At 44.9% G+C, this 22,185-nt stretch overlaps 1 protein-coding gene across 1 annotated transcript in view; it reads right to left on the bottom strand.

Annotated features, from left to right (window-relative positions):
* CLCN1 (chloride voltage-gated channel 1) overlaps positions 1 to 21,681 on the bottom strand; it is a 54,328-nt gene extending 32,647 nt beyond the window's left edge. The window contains exons 1-7 of the mRNA XM_076334771.1: positions 21,616 to 21,681; positions 15,275 to 15,517; positions 6,434 to 6,587; positions 5,779 to 5,910; positions 3,997 to 4,125; positions 3,761 to 3,894; positions 3,326 to 3,403 (exon numbers count right to left, since the gene is read on the bottom strand). Coding sequence (XP_076190886.1) covers positions 3,326 to 3,403; positions 3,761 to 3,894; positions 3,997 to 4,125; positions 5,779 to 5,910; positions 6,434 to 6,587; positions 15,275 to 15,517; positions 21,616 to 21,681 — 936 coding nt within the window. The remainder of the gene's footprint in view (positions 1 to 3,325; positions 3,404 to 3,760; positions 3,895 to 3,996; positions 4,126 to 5,778; positions 5,911 to 6,433; positions 6,588 to 15,274; positions 15,518 to 21,615) is intronic.
* Positions 21,682 to 22,185: the final 504 nt, after the last annotated feature.

Genomic DNA, 22,185 nt, shown 5'->3' with positions numbered 1-22,185 from the left:
TGTAGCAGCACAGGAGTAGCCAGATAGACCAAAACAAATAGACAAACAAAGAGTACCAGAGTGCACTCAGAAAAAGTAGGCTGGGCACCTTTTGCTTGTTAAGGGCTAAATTGGCTTTTCAAATCTATTTTGAGGGCTCCTCATTAATACATAGGGTGGTATTCACCAGCAACAACACCAAGAAGTTACACACTCTGGGCAATATGATCTGAAGTTGCAAACTATATCTTGGATTAAGGTCAGCTAAAGATTACATGACTCCCAGGTAATGGAGATCACATTTGGCAGTTTGGTGTGAATCCATAAGAGGAACCCAACTAGGGCTACAAAAGCTATGATAACTTTCAGTTTGTTCCCATACCACAATGTTATCACAGACTCACAGCAAGTTTTAGTCTGGAAGGTACCTCTGGAGGTGGCTTCTCCAACTCTCTGCTCAGAGCTGGGCTAACTCCAAGGCTAGATCAGGGTGCTTAGGATCTTGTCCAGGTGAGCCCTGAGCCCCTCCAAGGGTGGAGATTCCCCAGCCTATCTTGGCACCTGTGCCACCCTGAACCATCTTTGGGGCAAGGGGAGAATTTTTTTTAATGCATAGATAGAATTTCCCTTGTTGCAAGTTGTGCCTGTTGTCTCCTGTCCTTTCACTGTTCTCTGAGAAGAGTTTGGCTATTCTGTCTCTCTAACATCTCCTTTAGCTACAGAAGACAGCAATTAGACCACTCCCCCTTTAGCCTTCTCTTTTCTTCTCTAGCCTCTCCTAGTGAACAATGTATAATGTGTCCTGCAGTTTCTAAGACTATATTAATTAGAGGTACAGAGAAACAAATAAGAACTATAGACTGTGTTATGGAAGGGTTTTTGTTTGTTTGTTTGTTTGTTCATTTGTTTTTCACTGTTTTTTTTTACCATTAAGAGAGATACCCTGTTCTTCTGTATACTACCGATGGTTCCACCTGACTATGGTCTAATCCTTGGTTCTGAACCTGCTTTCTCTCACAGTTTTTGGCAGACTTACAAGTTTTGCCTTGAAGCCTCAGTCTTCAGCTCAGGCTGTCTCCAACTTGCTATATTGCCCACATATACACAGCTCTCAGTCTCTCTCTTGCTGGACCTGATTTTCTTCCTGGCGCATCTTTTCTCAGGTTATCAACTGAAGAACCTCTAATTTGTAGCTGACAAACTATGTTCGTGCCTTCTTTTTAATAGCAAACCAGAGTAAAGATCATTATTATTGTTGATGCAAGACCATGCTGAATTTGTCAGCTAACTCATCCATTTGAAGACTAACAGGAAAGTAGCACATAGAAGAAATAAAGTCAACTTAGATAAAACATCACATTTCCAAAACTCCTTAAACTTCTGGGCACAATAACCATGGAGAGAGGTTTGGGGCAGTGCATGGGAGGAAAGTGAAATGAAAGCACAACAAAGAATGGAGAACATTTTAAGACAAATGATTTATGAATACATTTCCACTGTTTTAGGAAGAAGTTACCATGTGCCTCTGGCACATGTGCTGTTTAAGGAAATTCTGTGAATCAGAAGACTAGTACAAATGCGAGGGGACAGAGATAAATTTCCACATTTCTCCTCACAGCAGGATCATAGAAAAGTGAGAAGGGACCACTGAAGGTGTCTCCTCCAACTCCCTGCTCAGAGTTGTGCTAATTCCAAGGCTAGATCAGGTTCTTCTCCAAGGGTGGAGACTCCCCAGACCCTCTGGGCATCTGTGCCAGTGCTGAACCACCCCTGGGAGAGGGGAACATATTTTCCTTATACATCGTCAGAATTTCCCTTGTTGCAAGTTGTGCCCGTTGCCTCTTACACTCTGCCCCTCTGAAAAGAGCCTGGATCAATCTTTGCTAAAATCCCCCTTTAGATGGTTGATGATATCAGTTAGACCATCCCCCTTTAGCCTTTTCTGCCTTAGGCTGTGCAAACCCAGCCTCCTCAGCCTCTCCTCATATACCATTACTCCAACCTCCCAACCATCTTACTGGCCCTTCGCATCTCTCTTATATGGGGAGCCCAAAACTTTACACGCTGATATTTCTGTTCTCCAGTCCACTGATGAAGTATTCGTATAGTAGTTTCCTGTTCACATTATCACTTCCTGTCATACTTGCCATCATCTCCTTCCCTTAGATGTTGCTACTCCCTACATGAAGGGGTTTTTTTAACTTCTGTTCTCTACTCGATCCTTACTGATTTCTGAACAGACCTTGGTGCTCTCCAGGTTGAACAATGTCTATGGCCAGCACGGACTGAACAAGCTACATCATTAGAAATCAGCACATTAATAGGTGTCACTTTTCCTATGACCTTCCCTTTCTTTCACTGCCACCAGTTACATGAGAAAAGAACGAACTTGTGTTGCTTGAGTGGAGAGGTATCTGTGGAGAACCTGCCTGAGAGCAGGAGATCTCACAGCAAGAGGCTAAATGAGTTGTACATTAAATGTCACAGATAGGAAGACACTTGCCTCCAAGAGGAGCCCCGAAGCAACATCCAACTCCAACTGCGCAAGCCGCCACCAGGAGGTCGAACTGCCTATGCACATTCTGGAACAGAGAGTGCAGCCAGAGAAGGGCATGCTGGGGTTAGAGGGAGCAAAGCCAAGGGATTAGGATCCAGAACAATGAAACAAAGCAACAGCCAGCAGCAGATTCAGCCATTGCTATTACAAATAGCAGGCTCTACACACTTTAGTGCAGTCTTTAGTACTGTCAGCTGGTCTTCAGCAGTGACATCTGGTCCTTATGCACAGACAGGATCTACTCAAGTAGAACAGCACCTCCCATTGTTGTATTACACAGCCAGTTTCTGCTAGGAGCCTGTATGTAAAGCAGTTCCTACATTTAGCTATATATGCAGTTAATAGATTTTTTTATACAACTAGTCAATACAATGATCAGCCTGCAGAGGCTGTTCTGCGACAGCAAAAGCCTAGAGACAGTGTCAGTGTCTATAATTAGCAATGCTGTATAAATTTGGCTTAAAGACAAATTGATCTTTGTCTGCAGCTACTTTTTTATACAGACAATGATCACAGTGCAAAGGTATCAGCATCATGAGATTGAAAACTTTGCATATTCCTAACCAGCCTCTGTGTAATTGGTAGGTAACATTGGTGGTCCTGCACAGTTATTTGGCTGTATATCTGGCCTCCCACTACCATTTTCTTTGGCTTGTATTTTACTGCTCTATAGCAGTACGGTGAACTTCAATCCATATATCTCCTCTCTGTTTTGTGGCCTGCCAACACTATCCTATGTGTCTTAGGAGTTCAACCTGTGGAAGAGCTGTATGCAGACATGTGCCTTACCTCATACACACCACAGAAGATTGACATGAACTTGCTGAGTACCGCAGCACAGATACTGGCAATATGCACAAAAGGACCCTGCAAAGGAAGAGGAAGAGAAAATCAGAGAGGGTTACCCTCTGGTTACTGACAACCACCTAGCCATTGCAGATCTCATAATTTCTCTTTGGCCATCTCAGCCAGTCCTCCAGTCTTCTTTTTTTTTTCCCTCTTAAGGACTACCTGACTTGAGTTCTTTGATGTTTTCTATATCAAGCCTTTCAAAGTAGAAGGAAAATGGCCAATGGAAGATAAGCGTTGCTGGAAAGAGCAGAGCTTTGAGAAAAGGAATGGTGGCAAAGGTAAGAAAACATTTATAGACTCTTCTTCCACAGACAACCCCTCTCACCTACCAGACCCTGGCCACTAACTGCACATGAAAACAGCAATATTTACCTCTTTCCCCACAGGCATGCCACTTCCAAGCCCAGCTGTGAGGCCCACAACTTTGGCCACAAAAGCTTTGAGAGTGAGATATTCCTTGAGGACCACTCCCCTCATAATGGTCTTGAGCTCTGGGATCCCAGACCCTGAAAACAACAGCAGAGCAGGGGATGAACAAAACCCACAGGCAAATGGAATAAGAAAAAGAGACAGACAGAAACAGATCTTGCCATGCCTTCTGCCCTCACCAACAGCCTGTGGAGAGACGAGGTGGCAGAAAATGGCCGCAAACAGAATAAGAACAAGTGGGTATGTGACCCACGCCAGATACTGCATAGGAACATTCGGGTGCAGCTCTCTGTACATCCACTTGTAGGCTGTAGACAGACAAACAAAGAAGTTGTAAGTAACCACAGCTGCTCCAAACAGGTTGGTAGACATCAAAGAATCGCACACTTGCTAAACCTACCCATACTAAATGTCCCTGAGAAATGCTATCCTAAAGTCCTCATTTTCTAAGACAAGCCTTGTTACATTTTGAGTATGAGTTCCCAAATAAAACAGGCATTATGTAGGAATGGATAGAAGTGTCTCTCTGTTCTTAGACACTATTAATACCTGTGCCCAAATGTGGTGTAAGAAGAGGTGTGTTACATGCAGTTGTGAGGATGAATTACTGTACGGGGTCTTTTCATTTGACAGCCTGAGGGCCTTATGTAGGTCCTGAAGGATAATAAAGTGGTCCACCAACAGCTAGTGCCCTCTCCTCCATCTCAATCACACAAAAAATCATTCTTTCTTAAAAACTAGCTTAAAAGCTCTGCTTATGATTTGCCTTTTAGAGCAGCAGCATGAAGGGATCTGTGCCAACTGTTAAAACAGCAGTGGTACCATTGCTCAGTCAGGTACAACAGCACGAGCTGCCGAGAATCCAAACTGAACTGCAGCTCACGTGCAGTTCATCTTCTTTGCCTGAGCTGGCTCCTCACACAGCAGGAGGCTGAGACTTGGTGGAGGGAAAGAAAAAAACCAACCAAAGAACTCAGCTGCAGGGAGTATGAAGGACAAAGGCCCTCTGAGACTGGTAGGGTAAGCCAGACACCTGGTAGATGGGGAAGCTCTAGCGGGAGGAACACTGGGCTGAAGGAATATTGGGAGCTTTGAGGAACTGCAGTGTCTGGTGGACATCAGCAGCCAAGAGCACTGAGAGGAAAGGATTGGTGTGCATGTGCAGGTCAGGAGTGGGACACTGGGAGTAAGGACAAAGGAACAGTGCAGTTAACAGGGTGTGGGCAATGTTGTGTGTGCATGTGTGCACCGAGAGGGAGGGCAGGGGACCCGAAAGGTCTTCTAATTGTTACAGCTGGCAAAAGGGAGAGGGACCACAGGAAAAATGCAGGGAAGGTGTCCCTGCTCATTGCAGGGGATTGGACTAGACGACCTTTAAAGGTCTCTTCCAACCCAAACTATTCTATGATTCTGTGATATAAGACAGTGATTAGGAGATCTTTGTGAAAAGAGCCAAAGGAGAGAGCACTGTGGCCAGGTAGCCGGAAACTGCAGGGCACTGTATAAAAAAAATTAGAAAGAAAAATAATGAGGTAAAAAGCAGAAACAGTGTCAGGAGGGCATCTAAGAGCCCCTTCCCCTCCCTGCCCCCCATGTGCTCAATAGACCTGGGGAGGATGGGAACCAGTATAATAGGAAAGAACACAGTACCACTTCCCTGTGTCCCTACATATTCAAAGGAGCGGGAGGGAAAGGGATTCAAAATAATGGTTTGTCTTTGACTCATATACATATCCTTTGTTTCTGCCCGCTTACTTCCAAATTTTTCCCTGCCATCCCTTTAAAGAACCTCTCCCTAGTTAACCTTTTCTCTACTATGTCGCAAGTACTTCAAACTTTCCAGGCAGCAAGGGATGAGGATGGGACACTGATGTTAAAGGAGGAGGAACATTGGTCACTGGGCTTTGTAAAACATTCATATCATTTACGGTGTGCTTTTGCAACACCTGAAAAGGACCCACCCTGTAGGCTTTTCGCACTGGCATAATCCATTCCCCAGCTCACCAACGCCATGACCAGACCCAACAGAACCAAGAAAATCCAGTCCTCTCCAAGCTTCTTGGCAACATATTTCTGGATGCGTCTAGCACAGTCTGTGGAGGGAAGAATGAACCAGAAAAGCTGAGGGAACGTAGATGAAGCCTGTGTCTGTCTCTCCTCTCCTATGCTGAGAACTGACTATAATAAGGATTTATTTGGAAGCATCATGGGCTTAGTGTTGAAGGACTGGTACCCATCCCTCTCCTACACAGTCCTGCAAAATCTGATGCAGTTTGAAAAAAAAAAAACAACAAAGGGAGGAGGGGGGAATTTAACATCTTGTGCACTAGCAGCAAAACTTTGACTCAAGAAGGTCCTTTTCCTCCTGTTACAGAGATCTGTTGTGGAAAAAATTATTAACTTGGGACTGGTCTTTTTTCCAAACAGATCTTGGCTCTTCCTAGGATGAAAGCTGGCATTAAAAAGTCTTTTGGATCCACTGTGATTCCTTTTCCTTCCTTCTCTGCTTCTCCCCAGTCACAATTTTCTTGTCTTTTTGCCTTGCTTAAATTCTGGCTCTCTGACTTGCCTACCCAATATCTGGTCATAGGATAATGAAAGATGAATTGTCCCTACCTTGACATTTGGAATAGTGCTCTTCTTTGATCTCTACTTGACTCTCACGTTTCAGGGGTCTTTCATTGTTCTTTTGGGCTTGCTTCTTATTCAGTAATTTTGCTGCTTCCTTCTCTGCAAAGTCAGTTATCTTGTCTGTGTATTGGCCATAAAGCTAGAGGAGCAGAAAGCAAGAGAGATCAAAAGGAAAAGGTAAGGTAAATGGTCCTTCACAAATAGCATTAAAGATGAAAAGGCAGATCTGCTAACAGTCAGAGGTGCAGACCTGAATGTACCCAAGCAGGGAGATAGAGACACAGAAACTCTCAGACAGATGCAGCTCATCTTTTTTTGTTTGTTTTTCCTTTCTGGTTCCCTCTTCCGAATCTCTCAAAAATCTTTTCATCTCCTTTTTGGGGGTACAAGATATGATCACAGAATATTAATTGCTTTCTAACATCCTGAGAAAGAGCCGGCTCTGGTCTGAAGAGATTGACCAGGCTTTCTGGAGGTACAAAAGAAGGTCAAGATAGTTCACATGAGGCTGCCACCCTCAGGGCTGTCTCATAGACTTCAGCAGCACTGTGAAACATCTCTGAAGGTTTTGAGAGGTATTACACTATCAAACAGGCTGCAGAAATGTCCTGCATCTGTTCCTCCTGCTGCCAAGGAATGCTTAACAGGGCACACAGCCACTGATGGTGCCTGTGGAGGAAAAGAAGCAGCATCAGCTCAGAAATATCACAGGGTACTGCACACCTCCTCCCATTATTTACCCAAATCATCATGCTAAGTACTCACATATCTCCAACTCCTCTGAATTTCCTAACTACCTAATCTAGTCTTTGTCTTCAGATACTAATCTTGAAATGCAGTTGGTTATATACAATTCACAAGTAGCTACATGCGCTTACCAATGACATTTCACACATGGATCTGTAGTAAACTTGGCAGTTGTGCCATCTGTCAACAACAAGAACTCAAGGGAGCTTGAAGGATACTGACTGTGCCCCCTTGTCTGTTTATCAGATTCCCTCAAGAGCAGCTATCCTACCGCACTCTTTCAGAGTATAGGTGGGGAAGGTGTGCATTTGAGAAGCAGAGAATAAGCCTCTCCTCGTCACATGCCCTTCAATGAACCAGCTTTGACTTTACTTGAGGTCAGGTTACCACCTGACGCATGGCCTGTGATCTTGGTGCTTCCCACCTGCGAGAATGTGACCCTTTGCTTCCTCCCCAGCCCAACATCTGCTTCTCTAAGATTTTCTGAGTAGCAGGAGGAGAGTGAGCAATGCTTTAATCGGCAAAATCGGACACTTCAGCTGGAGAATGACAAGACATGAGAGAGATACGAAGCACTACCACACGCTTAGGAGACATTTCTATTCGACAGCTTCACGTCTCCTTCCAAAGTGACACAGATGTTGCTCCCGTTCCCTGGGGATCTCCATGAACTGAAATATCATCTGTACAACCGGGATAATGCAGCTGACCTATTTGTAAGAGAATTTGAGATCACACAGATTCAGAGACTCACAGAAAGATTTACACTGGGAGGGACCTCTGGAGGTTTCTAGTCCAAGCCTCTGCTTACAGCACACAAACTCCAAAGCCAGATCAGGCTGCTCAAGATCTTGCCCAGGCAACTCCTAAACATCTCCAAGGGTGGAAATTCCTCAGCTTCTCTGAGCACCTGTTTCAGTGCTCTACCAATTCATATTTCCACATAACAAATATGACTGAAGGTCCTAAGGGGTTTATTTATTTGCATATATTCCTCAAGAGACACTTGAATCATGTGCAATAGCTCCCTTCGAAATCCCTAGTGGTTTTTTCACAGAACACACATCTAGGCTTTTTTAAAATCGTCCTCTTCTTAAGGTGGTTTACCTGCTGTCTCTTAAACAAATTGATCCTGTCTGAACATCTGAAAGTATTCTTCCATTCATCACTGTACTGGATGCTGACAAATTTAATGTAATTATTAACCCCATGATTATCAACACGCTCTAGGCAAATTAAGCAATGCAGACTCTTTGCAGTGAGGAACGGCTGTGCTCTGACCCCCGTAATAGACAAGACAGTGAAACATCAGGCTGAAGGACTTGCCAAACTTCATATACAAGGTAAGCTGTCACATATAGAATCCAGTCCTAAATAGCAGACTGCTCCTTTTTTCTCTAACTGTGTCTATTTCAGCCAGAAATGCCAAGTACTAGCAGACTTTAGACAAATGCATCTTCACATCACCTTCGCTAATGTTTCATTGCCTTTACATGGTCATGAGGGATGGGTTTATATCAAATACAGCTTAATCCAAACTATGAACTCAAACCGGTGCCAAGTATGATGTTCAAATTAGTCTTCCATCTGTCCAGATGGAACAGCATGACAGTATAATAGTATGAATGGTAAAAGCCCTCATATGGTATCCTAGTTCACTGCTTCTATCTGGCTGGAAAATGGGGCACTCGGGATATGGAAGAAAAGGAGTTAGTCTCCAGACACAAAAATGAAGGTTCTGTCCTGGAGAACAAGTTAGTCTCAACTCACTTAAAGAATGCTTCATACATTTGCTTTGCTCCTCCAGGACTCTGGCACTATTTAAAATGGTAGGATATTGTGGGACAGAGAACGAATCTGGAAATCAGAGAATGACCTTACAGCAAAATTAGGTTAGGCAAGAAATATCCACTCCATTAGAAGACATATAAAACTAAAAATATAACACAGTAGGACTTTAGATCGTTCCTTCTTCTGATGCTCCCTCTCTAACACAAGGAACACAGGGTTTCTGAGCACCAGAAAAACTGGAGAGAATTTTAAAAGACATCAATTACCACCTAAAGGGTTGAGCCAGAAAAGGTACTATGATGCCTAGCTTGGCTAAATGCTGAGTGAGAACATGATAATGGTGCAAAACCAGCTGAAGGTATAAATATCACTAAAGGGGGGGGGGAACCCCAAAACCATCATAGAATCATAGAATAGTTTGGGTTGGAAGGGACCTCTAAAGGTCATCTAGTCCAAACCCCCTGCTGTGGGCAGGGACATCTTCAACTAGATCAGGTTGCTCAGAGCCCTGTCCAACCTGACCTTGAATGCTTCCTGGGATGGGGCATCCACCACCTCTCTGGGCAACCTGTGCCAGTGCTTCACCACCCTCAGCGTAAAAAATTTCTTCCTTCTATCAAGTCTAAATCTACCCCCCTTTAGTTTAAAGCCATTCCCCCTTGTCCTGTCACAACAGGCCCTGCTAAAAAGTTTGCCGCCGTCTTTTTTGTAAGCCCCCTTTAAGTACTGATAGGCTGCAATAAGGTCTCCCCGAAGCCTTCTCTTCTCTAGGCTGAACAATCCCAACTCTCTCAGCCTTTCTTCATAGGAGAGGTGTTCCATCCCCCTGATCATTTTCATGGCCCTCTTCTGGACCTGCTCCAACAGGTCCATGTCTTTCTTATGCTGAGGGCTCCAGAGCTGGACGCAGTACTCCAGGTGGGGTCCCACCAGAGCAGAATGGAGGGGCAGAATCACCTCCCTCTACCTGCTGGCCATGCTTCTTTTGATGCAGCCCAGGATACGATTGGCCTTCTGGGCTGCAAGCGCACATTGCGGGCTCATGTCCAGCTTTTCATCCCCCAGTACCTCCAAGTCCTTCTTGGCAGGGCTGCTCTCAATCCCCCCTTCATCCCCCAGCCTGTATTGATACCGGGGGTGCAGAACCTTGCACTTGGCCTTGTTAAACCTCATGAGGTTCACACAGGCCCACTTCTCAAGCTTGTCCAGGTCCCTCTGGATGGCATCCCGTCCCTCAGGCATGTTGACCTGACACCACTCAGCTTGGTGTCATCTGCAAACTTGCTGAGGGTGCACTCAATCCCACTGTCTATGTCATTGATGAAGATATTAAACAGTACCGGTCCCAATATGGACCCCTGTGGGACGCCACTCGTCACCAATCTCCATCTGGACACTGAGCCGTTGACCACTACCCTCTGGATGCGACCATCTAACCAATTCCTCACCCAACGGACAGTCCACCCATCAAATCCATACCTCTCCAGTTTAGAGAGAAGGATGTTGTGGGGCACCATGTCAAAGGCCTTACAGAGGTCCAGACAGACGACATCTGTAGCCCTTCCCATGTCCACTGATGTAGTCACTCCATCATAGAAGGCCACTAGGTTAGTCAGGCAGGACTTGCCCTTGGTGAAGCCGTGCTGGCTGTCTCGAACCACCTCCCTGTCCTCCATGTGCCTCAGCGTAGCTTCCAGGAGGATCTGTTCCATGATCTTCCCAGGCACAGACGTGAGACTGACTGGTCTGTAGTTCCCCAGGTCTTCCTTTTTTCCCTTTTTAAAAATGGGGGTTATCTTTCCCCTTTTCCAGTCAGTGGGAACTTCACCGGACTGCCACGGCTTCTCAGATACAATGGATAGTGGCTTAGCAACTTCATCTGCCAGTTCCTTCAGGACCCGTGGATGGATTTCATCAGGTCCCATGGACTTGTGCACCTTCAGGTGCCTTAGATGGTCTTGAACCTGATGTTCTCCCACAGTGGGCGGCTCTTCATTCTCCCAGTCCCTGCCTTTGCCTTCTGTGGCTTGGGCGGTGAGGCTCGGGCACTTGCCAGTGAAGACCGAGGCAAAAACGTCATTGAGTACCTCCGCCTTCTCCGTGTCCCAGGTAACCAGGTCTCCCGTTCCATTCCAGAGAGGGTCCACATTTTTCTTTGTCTTCCTTTTAACCCCAGCATATCTATGGAATCTTTTTTTGTTGCCCTTGACATCCCTGGCCAGACTTAATTCTATCAGGGCTTTTGCTTTCCTAACCTGACCCCTGGCTTCTCGGACAATTTCTCTGTATTCCTCCCAGGCTACCTGTCCTTGCTTCCACTCTCTGTAGGCTTCCCTTTTGTGTTGGAGTTTGTCCAGGAGCTCCTTGTTCATCCATGCAGGCCTCCTGGCGTTTTTGCCAGACTTCCTCTTTGTTGGGATGCATCGCTCCTGAGCTTGAAGGAGGTGATCCTTGAATATTATCCATCCAGGGAGAAACCACAAGCAGGGTAAAGTTAATTTTCAGGGAGGAAGCATTTATTAATGTTTAAGTGTAAACCAGCAGGGTGTGTCTTTCCAAAAAAGATGGGGAAGTTTCATTGCTTGAGTAATGGAGAAAAAGCTGCACAGGATCTCATGGGAAAAATATGTACAGCACCACAATCTCAAGACTTTGCTGGGAGCTATTTTCTGAGAGCTCAGCACCTGCATAAAACTCCCCTCCTCTCACAGTCCAAAGCCTAAGCTATTTCCCATGCCATTATGACTAAACAATATGTTCTCCACAGCATACTCCAGTCCTGAAATCCCTTCCCCCAGCACTGCCAGTGCATACTGTTTTTAATCTGCTGCTCCTGGCCATTGAGGCAGCCTTGGGCTCTACTGCTCAGCCCTCTCACTCCTGCCTTGTAGCCATCCTGCTGTTCCTGAAAAGATCTTCCTTAGGTTTTTTTTTCTGATGGATCACAAAAGAGTAGCCATATTTGGTCTCAAAGGTGAAACCTCCCAAAACTCACTTCATAAGTAAATTTATATGTCAGTAAAAAGTCTAGGCTCAACTGCTTAGAGATAGAGCCAATGAGGCACATGTGAGGGGCGGGGGGCAGCAACAAAACAGTAGTTCTTCCTGAAGAACAGAAGGCAAAGGGGAGATCCAACAGCAGTCCCACCACCTGAAGGGAGAGGGGGGTTGGAAAGAAACATCAGAGGGAGACTTCTCGGAGGGACACAGCGAAGGATGAAAGGAAAAAGGTGTAACTTGCAAGAAAGGAAAGTCTGTGCAAAATGAAAACATGTCCCCATCCACCCCCTCTTGAGGGTGGTTCAGCGCAGGTACAGGTGCCCAGAGGGGTTGGGGAATCTTCAGCCTTGGAGATGTTCAGAACTTGCCTGGACAAGGCCCTGGACAACCTGACCTAGCTTTGGAGTCAGCCCTGCTGTGAGCACGGGCTTGGGCTAGAGACTTCCAGAGGTACCCTCCCACCTACATCTTTCTGCGAGTCTGTTATTCTATATTACTGCATTGCTAATTACTCATTACACATCCCTCCCACTACACCCATCTGTGTATTGCTGAGGGAGCTCTCTGCCATGAGCACCCTTTCTATAGTCACGAATAACACAGCTTCTAAATACCTCACCAGCTGGAGCTGCTTTCTCATGCAGAAAGAAAACAATATAAAATCCTACAGCGTATGAGAATATGTATTTTTATCAATGTATGTTACATCATCTATCTACTATCTGTTACCTTAATTGTCCAAAATTATGTATATATTACTATTGTCATCCTCCTACTATTATTATTATCTATTAACCACTATATCAATTGTGTGTATCAATTAACTATCAATTATCTGAAGGTCCCAGGCCAAAGACCACTGTTCTGGGGCCTGTGTAAACCCAATCAAATCACAGAGCTAGTCTGAAATGGTTTCCAGCCTACATACAAAACAGAAAGCAACAGCCAGCAACAGAAAAGGGCACAACAGAATCAAAACCTCTCTATGCCAACCGTTTTTTCACATGGCAGTGGGGAAAGAAATCTTAATGGTTACTCTGCATGGAAACGGATGAAAATATGCAGCAGGTTGTTTTTCATGCTAATAACATAAGTGTGCATGTTTGTACAAGATATGTACAGTAGCATGCATATTTATACCCTAGCCACATATGCATGAATGGCTAGCAAAATATACATATGCACATCAAGCCTGGTTTTGCCAGAATACATCTGCATACAAAGTTTCATACATAAACGTACATGCATACATGTATATGTGATTGTTTATGTGAAAGTATTTCTAGGGCATATTTTTCAGTAAATCTATAAATATGACTGTCTGTTTCTAAGACTGCAAATTGTGTTCACAAATGCATGCTTGCCTGGGGACATTACTGCCTGAAGACATGCATGGGAATGCATTTGATGGCCTGCTCGTTTGTGGGTGAGGTTGTGTATGTACACGCACTGACCAGCCTGCCTCTGAAGCTGAGAACAAAGACACCCCAACGGCAGGTAGCAAGGGCACGGGGGTAGGTCGTATTGCCTCACTGCGTCATCTGCGCCTGCTTGTGAGAGGGGTTTTAGACATGTGGGAACAGCGTATGGGGTGGATACACGTGAACTGGGGTGTTTTTGCGCATGGATGTGCTTTACCGGAGAAACAATTTGCATCCCCCAGCAACCCCCCCGACCCCAACTCACTAACGGTTCATGCACATTCAAGAAGGTGCATTTCCTTAGCCCGCCCCAGCTCTCCAGCCCTAGGCGTTGCTCCACGCGCACCCCACGGGGCAGGCGTGTGCCACCCTCCCAGCGAAGCCGTGGCGCTCGCCCAGGGCCAGCGGGCTGACGGGGGCGGGACGCCTCGTTCCCGCCAGCGGCCCCTCCATCGGCCGCCGCCCGCCCCCCGCCGGGCCGCCGCCCGCCCCCCCGGCCGGGCTGCAAGGCTGGCGCTGGGCACCAGGCGGCGAGTCAAAGGCTGAATCCCGGCGGAGCTCGGCTCCAGCTGGGCGCACGCACCTCTCCATCCCGTCCCACCCCGAGCTCAGCCTGTTAGCGTGGCTGCTGCAGCCAGACCGTGACCTTGCGTTAGTGTGAATAAAGCATGAATTGCTCCAGTCAGACCTCTGTCCTGACGCCTTCCCGTTTGGGCTGCTGCTTCCAAATCAGCCAGGGAGTGGTTTTGGAAGAGTTTAGTGTAGGAGACATTTGCAAACTCTCGTATGTTTTAGACAGTTTCAGAAAAGAAATTCCTGAATATGGCCATGGAACTGATTCTCTAATCTTTTGCAATGTGGCACATATAATCCTCACTGGGATGCCTACCTACTGGAAGAGATTTTCTTGGTGGCAAATGTGGCTTTTTCCCTATCAGTAAACCACAAAAGTCTTCGGGAGGTGATGACTGCATCCCCTCCCTCATCCCCTGATCATTCACCTAAGTATTCATGTAAGGGGATTTGTATTCATGTAAGGAGAAACATCCACTCTGTATGAATTTCACATTCACAGGCTCTCTCCCTCATCATTTGACTGGATCTTTCATTGCTCTTACCTCAGCTTAGTCTGAGCAGAGTGGTAGGAAATAAGACACCAGGACTCTGCTGTAAAACCTCCCCTTTGCAGAAGGCTGTCCCAAAAGGAGAGGTAGAGGAGATACAGAGGGTAATGGAACAAGAAGCCATAACCAGAGTACATCGATGTCCTAGATATCTTTCTGAACCACTGCTTGTACAAACCAGAGCAAGAGTGAGGTCAAGTTTAAGGGTTAGAAAACCCCTCACTTACAGCTCCCCTAAGAGCTACCAAAATGTATGGGTCTATGACCATGAACTGCTTTTTGGTTAGAGAAAAGTCAGAACAGAGCTCTGCATGACTTCGTCTATACAGCTGTGCAGATAGATACCCATCTATATACATCACTGTTCTCTTTGTTTTTATTCACTCTTCTGCTCTACTTAGTATCACTATGCAGTTGAAGGCAGCTGCAGTTTCTCTTTGCTGTCACACATACATTAAAGGTCTCGTTGATTTTCCCCATCCCAACTTGCCCATTCTAACTCTCTTTGTGTCCATGGCAGGTAAAAATGACCCCTGACTCAAAATGCTGATAGCACTCCAGGATATAAGTGCAACCATTAAAGTCAGTGCCTGACCTGGGAGTCAACAAGCAAAGGGGAGAGTTGGTAGGATTGGGAATGGAGGGGGATGTGTGCTCTACAGCACTGTTCTGGGAGCCCCAAAAGCCTATGTGATCCCAGGGAAACCTGTGCTGCCACAAACGTCCCAGTTGTCCAGCCCTACCTGTGGGTAGCTGAGGGAGTTCTCCAGGTAGTGCAGGTCGTCCCCTGTCCCCCCGGCCTCGCGTCCTGCCTCCAAAGGTATCCCGTAACGGGTGCATTTCTCAAAGCAGACATAGTCGTATTGCGGTGTGCCCCCCCACAAAGCTGACTTCGATCTGGGTTCCTGCGTCATGGTCTCTGAGCTCTCCATGCCTCTACTATTCCTCACGCTCAGTTGTAATGGAGCTGCCGCTCTGGGCCTTACCTAGAACCACCTCATGTTCTGGCCGAGAGCATGGCCTCCACACTTTCTTCTGCTCCCTCCTTTTCTTTCTCTCCTCAGACCACTCTGACTTGTCCTGTTCCTGCACTTACTTTCTCTCTGCCCCTCCTCCTCCTCCTCCTCCTTGTGCCTCTCTCACTTTCTCCCCTTCCTGCGCAAAGGCAGTGATTGCAGGGTTTAACTATATTTATAGCAACTTTCCTCTGCCACATGATTCCCCAGTGCTGTGTCTGATCTCAGCAAAAGGCACTAACTCTGCCGGGATTGAATATCAGGTGTGGTCAAGAGGGGAACTCCTGAAGGAGAGGGAAGGGGGAGGGGGGGGAGGAGGAAAGAAGGCGGTAAGACAGACAGAGCTAGAAGTACAGAGACAGAAAGCAGACAGGAGGAAGCAGAAATGATTATCCAGGAGATCTCTTCTTTCACACCTCCCCATCCTGAGCAAGCTATATTTGCAATGCGAACAAAATTCAGTGGGCTTCCTCCTTCTCTCCCCAGACACCAGGTGTCCAAAAGACTGAGTGACAGTCATAAAGATGCCAGGAACTACGGTGAGATAGAACAAGATGGGTGCACACTCAGTGTCCCAAGACAATTTTTCTAAGTAAGTCCATGGTCCACAAGAGAAGCAGCAAGCCCTAATGGAGAAGTCAGACATCCCTGTAAACTGCTGAGCATTACAGCTTAATCTCAGCCTTTCCATGTGCCCTTATGGAGAACACTTTACACTTTTGAAGAATGTCACCAAACTTCTCTGTGAGTATTCAATTATGGGTATATGCAGAAATCTATTCTTCTTGATGCTCACTTTTCCACAGGCTAGAGCATTCAACAGCTTCTCCTCTCCACTCTACCACTTGTTTCTCAGCCAGGCAAAAAAGCAATGAGCTCAGCCAACACCAGTGAGCTACCAGCCAGTGACAGAAATGAGAAGCATGTTCCAGCAACATGGTCTAGAGACACCTCCCAGTGCTGTCAGTGTGCTGCCTGTAACCATATGTCTTTTGATGGCTATTAATCAATGAAAAGCAGTGAGTTCAGGATCCTAGAAATTGTGTACAAGAAAAGAAGACCCCACATGCCTCAAACACAGTCGCTAAAGAGCTGCTCTTACTCCTTCTTCCTCCTCTTGCACACTATCACCTTTCCAGAATAATGGTTTCCAAGCTTCTCACACTGCAGGATAAGAGATTTGCAGGCAGAAGGGGGGGGGGGGGGGGGAGGGGGGGGAGAGAGAGGCAAAACACCCTTCTTTTTGGTCCAGAACAGTAGTCTCATTATTTCATTTTGCAGATCTCTGTAAAACATTTCTCCTGGAGGCTCATTTTGCTTTTTCTCAGTCTGCATGGTCCTCCAGAGCAGGGTACAAAGAAAGTCTCCAAGAGGAAGACACACTTGATTTCCTCCATAAACCACCTCCTCACCTCCTCCAATGTTTCTGCTAACAATATCCATATGGATATCCATTAGCAATAATACCCATATGGATATTGTTAACCTGTACAGTCCACACCTGGTGGCATGCCAGGCAAGCTCTGAATATTTACAAAAGCAAGATCAGTGCTGCCTCAAAACATATAGGCTCATCTGTTTCATTCTCACCAGCACTCACTTTACTGTCAATAAGCAATGTTCCCTGGAGGAAGACTGTGGCCCATCAGTAGGGCAAAACTTGTAATGAACCACCTTAAAGACGAGTTTTTAAGTGACCATGTCTAGCATACAGAGAAGAATATTTGGATATCCTCATAGATTTCCATCTTAAAGGCATTAATTGCTCCCAACCTATTGAGATGCTTTTGGAAGACCAATGTCACTACAGCTTACATAAAAAATGATGCATAGCATATACTATATATGTATAGTGTATATATAGTGTATAAAATATAAAAAAGTGTATAGAATATGTGTACATCATATATAGAAAACCTAAAGACCAACCACGGTAAGCCCCAGCAAACATCAAAGCTGTAATACGGTACCAGATCTTCAGTTACTATTACATTTACTGGAGGAGAACACTCATCGTAGCCACTGGAGAAAACTAATGGGAACCTTTACCCAAAGGTGCACTCTTCCACCTCTTGTTTTTCAAGAGGCACAAGAATAGCATATCAGAAATTGCTTCAGTATAAAAAAGAACCCCCTACTGCCAGCTAACCAAAATCTACTGTCTGTTTTGTATGATACTGTTGTGGAATTTCCATGGAAAACAATTATATAATTATAGTCTAAAATAAGATGATCCTACCCTGAAAGGTATTTTCCAAGAACTGTCCCTCTCAGTTCCAAGAGCCTGGAACTGAGGCCTTGGAACTCAGCCTCCAAATTGGCCCCAGCCTCACTCACCTTATCAATAAAAGCATGAAGGACCCCAAGGCCAACATTCACCAAATAGCTCTAGATGCTACTCGAACAACAAACCTTTACCGTCCTCAAGAGGAAGACAACTCACAAAACCCCTGCACCTTCCCTTCTACTTTCCACAATGTAATGCACCTCATCCAGTGCACCAAATGGTAGACTGATAACTATACAGATGAAACTGAACCATCATTATGCACACAGTGGTACATGTGTACACTCTAAGGACCTAGCTCTAAGGACATCTGCAGCTAAGGACATAGCATTTATCTAATTCCCAGTGGGAGAGCACTTCTCATCAAACAATCTCTCTACCTCTGATCTCTGTACCCAGCATATTGTCTACTAAGGAAAAGACTGAGAACTGAAATTCACCATTGCAGTGTATGACAAAATATATGCCATCTGTAGAGATACTGGATTTATGTCACATTATTTCCTGTGTCCTGAACACTAATCTTACCATGCTCCACAGCTTATAAATCACCCCTCTCCCTCTTTCCCCTACGTGGAAAGCAATTTGTCAGCTCTCTGGGCGCTATTAACACCCTTTTTATTCCACAAGGTACCAATAACCTTTTGTCACAGCCTCACTGACACTAGTCTAGTTAAATTCAAAGCAGCTACTCTCAACTTGTATTTGCTTTGAGATCTGCTGCTTCTATTTCAGACTCAAAGAAGAACTTTTAGACCTAACAGCTTGTCCACTTTTTCCAGCTGGCACAGCTGACCTAATGAAAGGTATTGTTCCAGCTCCACCCATTGTCTTGTCCATGTTTTCAGATCTGCAGAATCCCAAAAATACAGAATACTGAGCACACCCTTAAAAGACCTGCCTTTCTGCACTGCTGCTGCCCAGCAACTGCTGTCAAATCTCCTCTATCACTTCTCCTGTAATTTCTTGCCACAGTTCTTCTTTATTGCTCATCTGTTCTGCTTTCTACTACCAGGGCCTAGCTCTGCCCTTAGAATCATAGAATCATAGAATCATTGAGGTTGGAAAAGACCTCTAAGATCATCGAGTCCAACCGTCGACCCAACACCACCATGTCCACTAAACCATGTCCTTCTACCAGGACACAGCAATGTAGTACTGCTGATGCTTGAGAGGTTACCAACAGACTCAGGAGACTAGCACAGAAGTGGAGGAAGCTGTCAAAAAAGTGGAAGATGTAATAACCATCTTGCACTAGTCACAAACACAGATGACCCGTATGTATGGCTTGACTCCTCAGGTGCACCTGAGCCTCTTGAAAGGGCTCATAAAAGTTTCCAGACTGCCCCACAGCACACAAGAGGAAAGGTATACAACCTGCTCATACATCAGTTTTTTCTTTGCGTATTACAGGCCCTAGAGGGACTCCAAAGTGTGTTTCTGTGGTACTTCCTTCAAGCAGGACTTCTTCATGACAGATGAAACTACAGCTACAGCCCCAATTAGGGTCTCGGGTGAGGAAAAAGAAAGGAATAGAAGTTAGAAGAACTCTCACCCAAGATGGGTCTCTTCTCCAGTCAGCCATCTATCTTTCTCCCTCCTCTTCCCAGTTTTCTCTCAGGTCTCCCTTTCTCTGCCTTTATTTTTTTCTCCTGAATGCTTTTCAGGATGCAAAAATATAATTCCTAGCCTTCCCACCCTATTGCCTTTATAGTGAAAGCTCTGATGGGGGGAGGGATGATTGAAGACTTGTACTTCTCTCACGGTCCTGTCCCAGGATATTTATCACCTGAAATCCCAGTGCTATTAATCAACAATGACAAGCTTAATGTTGTTCTCTGTGCCCTGCCCACACAGTTATCAGACATCATACTAACTTCTGAGCTTTCTGCTTATACTAGAGATTTTTTTTTGTTTCTCTAGCAGATTCATCCAAAAAGATTTAGACCACTTCATGACCTCACTGTATACAAGCCTTATGGCCCACCACCAGACTGCAGCCTCCTCTGGAATGAAACATAACGTCTATTTTTCAGCTGCCACCAATACTGCATACACAGACATTATAGCAGATGGTGATGCAGAGCCCTCTACCACCCCAGACTGAAAGGAGTTGAATTTGTGGAGGCAGAGTTATTGTTACTCAGAACCATGCATGCAGAATAGAAAAGCATTCATTTAAGAATAAAGAAAAAAAATATTCTGTGCTTAAGAGAACTCAGTCCAAGAGGTCCATAAGGCTGTGAAGGAGATGGTATAAAAGATAGGCTATGAGAGAAAAGAAACTGTAAAGGAGAAAGGGAAAAAGGGAGTTTTGAAGGAAGAAGAGGAGAAAGGTGACAAAAGGACTGCTTAACAGTTACAGAGACTCTAGGAGATAAACATGGAGGCAATAAGAGACAAAGAAAGCACAGAACGACATGAGGGGATGAGATGCAGGACAGGAAGAAGTCACAGCAAGTGTACCTTGCCTCAAGCAATAGCTTCAGATGGAGCAAAAAGAGTGAAAAGGCAAGAAAAAGACTTCAGTAGACATAAGATAAGGCAATGTCTTGTAGATGAGAGCAACGTGCTTGAATGGGACATTTTATTAGCCAAGAAACGCATGGAGGCTTCAGAGAGCTACAGGAGGCAACTGGAGCTTTGGGAGAGAAAGAATGCTGTGAAAAGGGTTAGGAAGAGGGAGGGAGACTGGGAGAAACAGCTTTTATAGTGAAAGAAATAGACCATGGACTAAGGCTTGAACAGTAGCAAAAGACAGAAATTTAAGCTGTGCAGGAGCACATTGCAAGCAAGGCTGAATATGGAGAGATGATGACAGAGAACTCTCAGAGAACACTTGAAAGAAGGGTTGAGTTCACAGTAAAAAGTGGAAATAAAAAGTCGAGAAAGTTTAAGGGCTTTCATCATGGAGAAATAACATGATAATACGACAATATTCAAGAGGACATGTACTGAATAATACTAGACTGAATAGAGCAGAATTGACAGAAACAGGGCAGATTTTGAGAATAATCAGCTTTTGATAACTCAGGTAGGGAGATGATGACGTTACCAGAGGAGAGGCAGAATGGAAAAAAAAACCCCAGATCCCACAACTGAAAGCAGATAAATACTTATAGGAACAGAGGGACATGGAGCCATTGAAGTAGATTTTGGAATAGATGAACTTGGAAGGAAACTTGAACAGATCATGATATGACATGATGACATTGTGGTATGACATGATATGACATGATGATATGCCATGACTTGGCAAAAACCAAATGAGCTTTAAAGGGGTAGGGTTGTGTCCCAGTTCCAGAAACAACCCAACTGTGACAGTCTGCACAGAACACCTTGTGAATTCACCCCAAAATCAAATGAAACAAAGCTGTATCTATGTTGATGCTGGTAGCTAAGGTAAATTACTTGCTAATTTAAGGTTGTCTTATCTTAGATCACAGTGTGTCACAGTTTGGAACTGAGACCAAAAAGAACAAGCAGAGAGAACTTAAACCCAGCAGCAACAGCAAGACACAGAAAATCAAATGAAAGAGAAGATAGCAAAATTAGGTTTTATAAATGGATCCCAACTCATCCAGAACTTTAAGGTGGATCTGACTAGATGTCCCGGTGAGCTCTCTGGTCAAGGACAGCAGGCTTCAAAACTCAAAATAAACAGTCTTTACTAGAATAAAAATAAGATTCTTTGATTTTTTAAATAGAGAAAACTTCAAGCATATAAGTCAGGAAGCACAGAAATAAATATATAGTTTATACACAACTCTCCCCCACCCACTGCGACCTTGGTTGCAATTAACTCGATGACCTTCTGAGCTGCTAAAATTTTGTGCTTACACTCCATTGCCTAGGAGATTGTTTCTGCACCTCCACAGCTTGCATGGCTCCTCCCCTACAGCTGCCCCTCTTCTTAAATTGCAACCCTCAATTCCTTCAGTGACTCTCTACCCTACAGCACCCTGTAGCCTCTATTAAATCATTTTTTCCTTGCGTATGCTCAATGGCTTTCCAAAGGAAGAGGTGTTTTACTGATGGGGTAGAGATCTGGTTGTATTGTCTTAGAATAAACCGAGAACAAATCAAATAGGCACAGTGTGTATACAAGTATCAAAAAGTTAAAGCAAAAAAAAAAAAGAGAGGAAAAAATAAAATTAGACTGCTGAGAGGCAGAAAACTTTTTATAACTGCATTATGCATCCAAAAGCAGCTAAAGTCAATAAGAACTAGCAAACACTCACTGAACTGTTTGAAGTGGGTTCAGTGGATTTCTTATTTTCTAGGAGAATAATGTTGCATCACAAACATTCTCTGAAGTAATCAGCTTGAAGATATTTTTAGCAGAAGAGAC

This window comes from Aptenodytes patagonicus, chromosome 1 (genome assembly GCF_965638725.1).
Source record: "Aptenodytes patagonicus chromosome 1, bAptPat1.pri.cur, whole genome shotgun sequence".
Taxonomy (NCBI): Eukaryota; Metazoa; Chordata; class Aves; order Sphenisciformes; family Spheniscidae; genus Aptenodytes; species Aptenodytes patagonicus.
This window is presented reverse-complemented; position numbering and strand designations above follow the sequence as displayed.